The sequence below is a fragment of the Phyllobates terribilis genome, unplaced genomic scaffold (assembly GCF_046119375.1).
Source record: "Phyllobates terribilis strain yellow unplaced genomic scaffold, ASM4611937v1 Scaffold_13__5_contigs__length_258822181, whole genome shotgun sequence".
NCBI lineage: Eukaryota > Metazoa > Chordata > Amphibia > Anura > Dendrobatidae > Phyllobates > Phyllobates terribilis.
In genome coordinates this window covers 160,525,068-160,532,515 of record NW_027362773.1, presented here as the reverse complement: position 1 = coordinate 160,532,515, position 7,448 = coordinate 160,525,068, and the positions used below count along the sequence as shown (strand labels likewise).

Here is a 7,448-nt window from a genome sequence, read left to right as displayed (position 1 = left end):
AACCTTTAAGTAATAACTTTACTGTCACGTAATAAACAATAAAAGCCGATTTTAAAAGTGCAATTGTCGCCATGTTATCAGATGTTGTTATTCCCATAGAGATATGAAAGGGCGGACAGATAAAACCTAGAATTGATTTTTGTCCAAAGGATCCTTTAAATAGATATGAGGAATAACTCAGCTTCCTCCACCATCTTGTTCTTTATTCTATTCTTCAATGTGATTTTTATTATTTTAAGATTATATACTGACCCTAAAGAAAATGTTGTTTATACTCACATTTTAGACAGGAGATTTTTTCTCTTTAAAAAAAAAAAAAAAAAGCCTCTCCATGAAAAGGGGACCTGATCCTGGGGGTCTTCTGACGGCGCGCTGCCACTCAATTTGTTGATTTGAATCCAAGGTTCGATGCTGTTGAGCAAATGTTCAGTCTGATGCCGCTGTATATAAACCTCCTTTCATCTGTTGGCACCTCACCAATTGTGACATTAAAGGCGACCGGAGACTTGCTCAAATAAATTGAGTTAAATAACCTGTAAAAATCCCTGAGCTCCCATATCTATTTGTAAAAGTAAATCCAATTTAGGCTCGGTTGAGACCAATGTTTGAAGCCCCAATTATCAGGATTCAGATGTTCCCTCAATGGAGCCACAAGGGACAATTCACATGAGGCACGTGCACAAGGACGTCTGTTTCAGGTGGAAGATGTCACCTGGAAAAGTGCTGCAAAAAATGAGCATAGTGCACAGCAATGTAAAAGCGAATTGCTGTGCACATGTTTTGAGTTTTGTTGCTTCTTTTAGGGTTCTGTGAAGAGGTGAAAAGCAGTAACACGCTCGTTCCTTCGCTAGTCATACTTCAACCCACAGAAAAAAAAAAAATACACCAACGGCAGAGCCGCTACAAAAACCACCAGCAAAACTTTTTTCAATAAAAGGATCGCCGGCTTTTTCCTGAAGCAACTTCGCCTATGAAAACCTCAGCGGGTACGCCGGCGTCTTAACGACTTAGTGTGTCCATACCCTTAGAGGAATTATTGAAGTCAGTTTTGCTTCTGTCTGTGACGTCGGTTTAAAAGTCTTGTGATATTTGGGAAATCTTCGGATGTGACACTTTACCGCTTAGGACTAGTTTTCCGATTTTTACACCACCTCTCTTCTGGAATAATTATATGACATTTTGATCGCCATTTTAAAAAGGTTGCATAAACATCACTGAAACTATGAGAATGCCAGGGTCTACATCTTCTCATTGCCTCCAAATAAGAATGATGGACTTGCCACAAAAGTTTTTAAAAATGGCGCATAATTGTTATTAGCGTGACTACAAACTAAAAATAACAGAGAGGGGATTTTTCATTCCCTCAATGCCAAAAAAAAAAAATCACAAAATTTGTTGGAAGTGGTATTGGCGCCTCTTTGCCCTTTTGGCGCCGGCCCAGTGGATTTTCCATCGGTATAATCTGCAATGCATGCGCCAAAGGTGCGCAAACGGGCTTGTCGTGTTCTTGTGTGTCGGATCCATGGGGGGGATCCAAGACTGACCCTCGGATTACGGCTGTGGACGTGCACCTTCATGTGAAGCACATTTGCATTCATTCTCCCTCCCGTATATCTGGAGTCTGATGGAGCATGACGCTACTTATTTTTTGGGTGGATTTTCATGGCATCTGACACAAAATACCCTGTGTATAACAAGAGGCATATGGCGGTGGGGGGCTCATAAAAGCCATAAAATGTAAGGAAGCACTATTATTACAACCAGGGGTGTAGGTATGGACGCAGGGGTTGCAGTCGTACCTGTGACGTGGAGTCTGGTGGGCTGTCGGGGGCCCAGTTGAGACGACCGATACTATTAAAGACCTGCGATAGTTGAGGGCTCTGTTGCAGATTTGGCCTATGGGCCTCATCCTTCGCAGGCGTGCATCAGCCCTCACATTCATAGGTGGCTATGCTTCTGGAGACTACAACTCTTGAACTTTGTCGGTCAGGACATGCTGGGGGTTGTAGTTTCCAGCGAACACCTATGTGCCTCCAAGTGTGTCGGATTTCATTGCTCTGCCTCTGCTGCAGTTATGGGCTGGTTCTTACATGGCCCCAGTATGTTTTTCATTATTACAAGCCATTGTGTCCCATTCACCTAGTCTTTACAAGTTTGTAAAAAGATCCAACAGGAGACTGTGGCACTACAGCTTCAGGTGAGTGAGCGCTCACCAAGCCAGCATAGCACAGCCCCTCTATTGAGAGACCCCTTCCCTTATTATTCCAACCACTGAGCTTTCACCCACAACTTCCCTGTAAACCCACCAGTCACAGGGTGCTGCCTTCAGGGTTCATTTAGGAAACAAATGGGAAGTGATTCCCCCCCCTGCTGTGGTCTCAGTTGGTTTGTTCCACAAGAGGCTTGGGAGGCAGTGAGGGTAGAAGGACACAGAATAAAGTGAAGCACAGAGGGGGAGAGACAGTGCAGCAGAGTCAGGGCAGGCAGTAAATCAGGGAGACAGCAGAGAGGGGGCTGAGACTGGGGAAACTGCAGCAGTGCCATTCATTGCAGCAAAGTAAAGGGGGATCCTGCAGTGATCCTGGGCCAAACTGGGGGATCCAGGACTCCAGCAGCCAAAACTACAGGGCACTGAGGACAAGGGAGCAGGCGAGGCAACTACTCCTATACTACATGTGCAGCCAGGATCAGCAGCTCAGGACTGGAGACATGAGGAGCTGCTGGCAATGAGAGATCCAGGAGGATCACTGATCTGTGGGATCACCTGCTAATCGCTTGGATCTGAGGGTCTCACCTGCAGCTGGAAGGATCAGGGTCTTCTGAGAGGACAAGTTCTGGGGGCCATTGGGAATGAGGCTGCTGGAGAGCTCTTATCTGGCTCTGCTGCTGCTCTATCTGCCAGGTGAGAACATTGCTACATTGTTGCCATTTTTATTTATAACTTCTTGTGTATTGCTACATTGTTGCCATAGCAAAAAAAAAAAACACCTTGTATCCCCCCCCCCCCCTCATATGTTCTTATTTGTGAGATTCTTTATATTGATACAATTTATAATCTCATGGAGCATTAACCCATTGTGTGCTTTCTTACTGCTCATGAACATGAAATTGTTTACTTCGTTATTTTTTAAAGGGGTCCTTGCTGCTGTTATATCCGGATATAGGGTTATAGACGATACCAAGGTTTCTGTTAGGCCAGATACTACCTGCATGGAGAATGGTGTTGCTCATGCATCACTGCGCCATTGCCTATGCAGGTACCTGCGGAGTGCGTAACCAGTGGGGGCCTGATGGTTTACATTGACCAAACTGTGATAAGAAATAAGATCGTTCTCGCTTTGTTCATGACCAGTAGTGTTCACCCCTATGCTTCAGCCCTTGCTCCTGAATCCAATGTTCTGACACCCACCTATTTAAAAATATAAGGGAGGTCAATGTCGTCCCCCCCCCCCCCCTTTTAAAAGGGACTTTAGGTATAATGATTGTGATTCCACTTGTTGACGCAGCACTGTGCCCATTTTGCTGTGTCCTGTATATCTGTAGGGCGGATTGAGCTATAGATATACCCGGTGCTGTGCTTTTTGCTGTCAGATCTGCTGTATTATTGCTTCCCATGTGCCTACAGATCTGATGTTTTATAATTTCTGTTCCAGCACGACTCTAGCTCTCGCCCACCTACGTACCGTGCCCGTTGTGCTGCTCCGTATCTGCAGGTCTCATCACTATACTGTCCAGTGTCGGGTGAAGTCCTCTGTGCTGAACGTGGCCTATAGACCTAACACTGCCCCCATTATATTGTGCATTTACCCCGTGGGACCCGGATGCACGCAGAATTAATTCTGACTGATGTTATATGTTGTATTGATCTAGAAATCAAATTTTTCCCAGCAATCGCAGCTTTTTTGGGGGGAAAAAAAAAAAAATCGCTCCTGGGCATTTTTACTGCAGTGAGAATGACTCTGACTCTGATTGTAGCAGACAACATCTTCATTCATGTTGTGATTTATGGTAATAGTTTAATGACTAATGGAGAGGACACACTGGTCTTATGAGCCATTACAAGGTGTCCATTACTGAGGACCTCATTTTCATCTCTCAGATTAGACCTACACCATCCCATGCCGTTCCTGCAGATTTCCCACCAAGGTGCCAACATCTGTCTTACTCCGTAGTTCTAATCAGAAGCCATTGATTATTGTTTTTTTTTTTTTTCATTTTTCACATCATTAGTTTATTTAACATGGGCAACCAATAAGTAATAAGAGGCAACTCAATCTGTCGCAGTGTTCCAGGATTGTCTTTGATCATATCAGTCCTATATCTCCTATACGCACTCAAGCCGTTTTCTAAGAATCCATTTAGGTGTGTATCTGAAGTGTGAGAAGAAACAGGGAAAACCTAGAGGAATCCGGCCACAAATACGGGAAATGGAAAAACTCCTTGCTGATGGTTGAGTTTGGACCAATGAACCAAGAGCAACATTGTGAAAAACTGAGTCAAACTGGTGCATCTTGACAATTTTCCATCAGTCAAATTTCTATGGTACAGGCATAATAATTATTATTATTTAACGGCCTTCGGCTCGACCTCGAGCCATAGCGACTTGAAATATGAACGATCTGTAGGAATATTAATCTTGTGCAAGCCTAGATGGGTCCACCAGGGTCTTCTCCACCATTATCTTGATGGTATAAAGCCATCGGGTTGTTGGTCTTCCTCTTCGCCTTGTTCCTTCTATTCTTCTGACCATGATGTCCTTCTCCAGTGATTGCTCTCTTCCTATGATGTGTCCAAAGTAGTCAAGTCGTAGCTTGGTGATCCTTGCTTTGAGTAACAAGTCTGGCTTGATCTGTTTTTTTTCTTCTTGCCATCCATGGTATTGATAACGTGATAACGTCCTTCTCCAGCATCACATTTCAAAGGCGTCTATTCTCTTTCTGTCGTTTTATCTTTATCGTCCAGGTTTCACATTCGTATGTTTGTTAGTAAAGACCAGACTATGTACGAGCCGTGTCTTCGTCAGCAGTGAAATGTTCCTCGATATGAAGACCAGGTCCAGTGACTTCATTGTTGATTTGCCCATAGCTATTCTCCTGTTGACTTCCGGTGTGGTCGCTGCGTCTTAAAGTGATCATCGATCTGAGTAGGTTGAAGTCCTTTACAGCTTCCAGTTCGTTGCCGTCCATCTCAAATGTGTCCCTTTCATACCTGACTGTAGTCAATATCTTAGTCTTTTGTGTTGAGTAGCAGTCTCATGTTAGTGCCTCCTGCTTGGGGAAGGATGGTTAAGCCATTTTTGTTTTTAGACTTTGGCTACGCAGCAATTTTTCACTGCGACAGAGGTAACACATCCATAGACCGGGGTGTACTACTGCTAATTAGCAGCAGAATACAAGTGAATGGGATCGCATTGCAGCTTGCAAGGGACCGAGCAAATCACACAAAACCCAACTAGTTTGGACTTTTTGTGATTTTTGCTTGTTGTCTTTCATTATGCTGCGATGAGGCAGCAGCTTACAGTGAAGTTTGGCTGTGTGACCTGTGCCGTGACTAAAGTCGCGTGTAACCCCAAGGGATCAGGTAATCTAGCATTTGCTTATACCATTGTCCCTACTGGTGTGAAGACCTTGGGCAGACATGGTGGCTCAGTGGTTGGCACTGTTACTTTGCAGCGCTGAGATCCTGGGTTCAAATCCCACCAAGAACAACATCTGCAAGGAGTTTATGTTCTCCTCATGTTTGCATGGGTTTCCTCCATGTTCTCCAGTTTCCTTCCAAAGACTGATGGGGAATGTAGATGCGGACAGCAATGATAATGTATGTAAAGCCCTGTGGAATATAATGGCGCCACATTAGAAAGCATAATAAATACTACGGCCAGCTCTGGTCCTCATAATAGATTTTTAGACTGGGATGATCAGGACTGGAGATAAGAAGGAAACCATATGGACAGAGTACCTATAAACCAACGGCACATAATTCCTGGTAGTCTTTTCGTCTGGTTGTACTAGAGGCCCATTGCCTGCAAATCTCCAGAGTCAATGTTTTGGACATGATCTGGAGATGGGTCTGAAGATGACATTGGCCATGGATCATGGCAGGAATAACCATTGTACATAATTCTATATAAGGGCTTGTTCACACGCTATGTTTGTATTTTCAAGGGCACAAACGCTGCACTTTACTGTACCAGTAAAGTGAGTGAGATTTCTGAAATCTCAAGCACACACTGCTTATTTTTTCATGGTGGATTTTAACCAAAGGGTGTTGTATGTATGTGTGTGTGTATATATATATCTGCTGCAAATAATGTGTGCACATACCCTTCAGCTCCCAATGACTTATAAACCCAGTGTCTGACCACCAAATGGTGGCAAGGACTTTACAGGCTGCTGTAGCCCATTGATCTTGGGAATTGTTGGGGGGATCATCTCATCACTGGTGGACATAGACAGAACACGGCCTCTGTACAATATGGGCCCTTTGCCGTCCAATAGCACATCATAATTCCACCTGCTTTGGAGGTAGTAGTGGCCCCTCACCTCTTGGGCACAGGTTGCACCATTGGTATGTCCGCCCCTGCATTTCACGAACCTCCATGTCCTATAGCTGCCTGTTGATGGATTCTGCTGTAATCTTTTCTCTTCATGGCTCAGCTGGTAGATCAAATACATGCTTATGAAATAGATGATTTTTTTTTGTGTCCTAATGGCGTCAGTCGTCACTTCTCATATCTCTTTCATTATAGGGGTGTTAATGTGCACAATGATAAGGAGCTCGCCAGTGGGACATTGCTTGGTTTCTGCATTGAATCTCTCTACAATGCGGAGATTGCCCTTCGGCAACCTTGAAAATTCCCAAGCCTCCGTCCTGAGTTAGCGAGAAACCAAAACCGGCTATTGAAAGTCCATGTAATGGGGAACGTTATGAGAATGAACTATTCCCACATAGGGAACACATGATGTGATATCAGGAAGATGTCCGTACGTTATGTGCCATCAAAGCGTAGAAAGGAAAGAGCAAACTATTGAGTGGTGCCACGTTGGGCTGATGGGCGTCTGACTCCTCGGGCTGTTGGGTCGGTGAGCTCCGCTTATCTATGTAGTGCCCAAAGCATCTACTGTACCTGATAGGTGGCGCAATTCTCCATCACATGCCACGTTCTACAGGTATTCATCCCTAAAGATGATGCTTCATGGGGAAGCCCCATATGGCGACACACACAATGCTTACAGGGTCGTAAAATGCACCTTTGGGGGCTTAGATCAGACCTCTCCAGGGTGAGGCCTTTTGCGCCTTCTCGCACTGATGACCGATTCAGTCCTGCATCAGATGATTGGGTTTAATAAGGGGTTTTCGATGTTTTTACAAAATCTAATTCCTGATACTGTAGAGAAAACCCTCAGAGGTTGAGCATCTTTTAACTTCACATCGTGTCGATTTTATCC

General features: G+C 44.4%; 1 protein-coding gene across 3 annotated transcripts in view; it reads left to right on the top strand.

Annotated features, from left to right (window-relative positions):
- The first annotated feature begins 2,313 nt into the window (after positions 1-2,313).
- The window catches only part of LRP4 (LDL receptor related protein 4), a 56,392-nt gene continuing 51,257 nt past the window's right edge, over positions 2,314-7,448 (top strand). The window contains exon 1 of one of the 3 annotated variants that reach the window (XM_073658898.1): positions 2,314-2,902. In XM_073658898.1, coding sequence (XP_073514999.1) covers positions 2,851-2,902 — 52 coding nt within the window. In that variant the 5' untranslated portion in view covers positions 2,314-2,850. The remainder of the gene's footprint in view (positions 2,903-7,448) is intronic. The other 2 variants (XM_073658900.1, XR_012252800.1) reach the window with 2 other exon arrangements.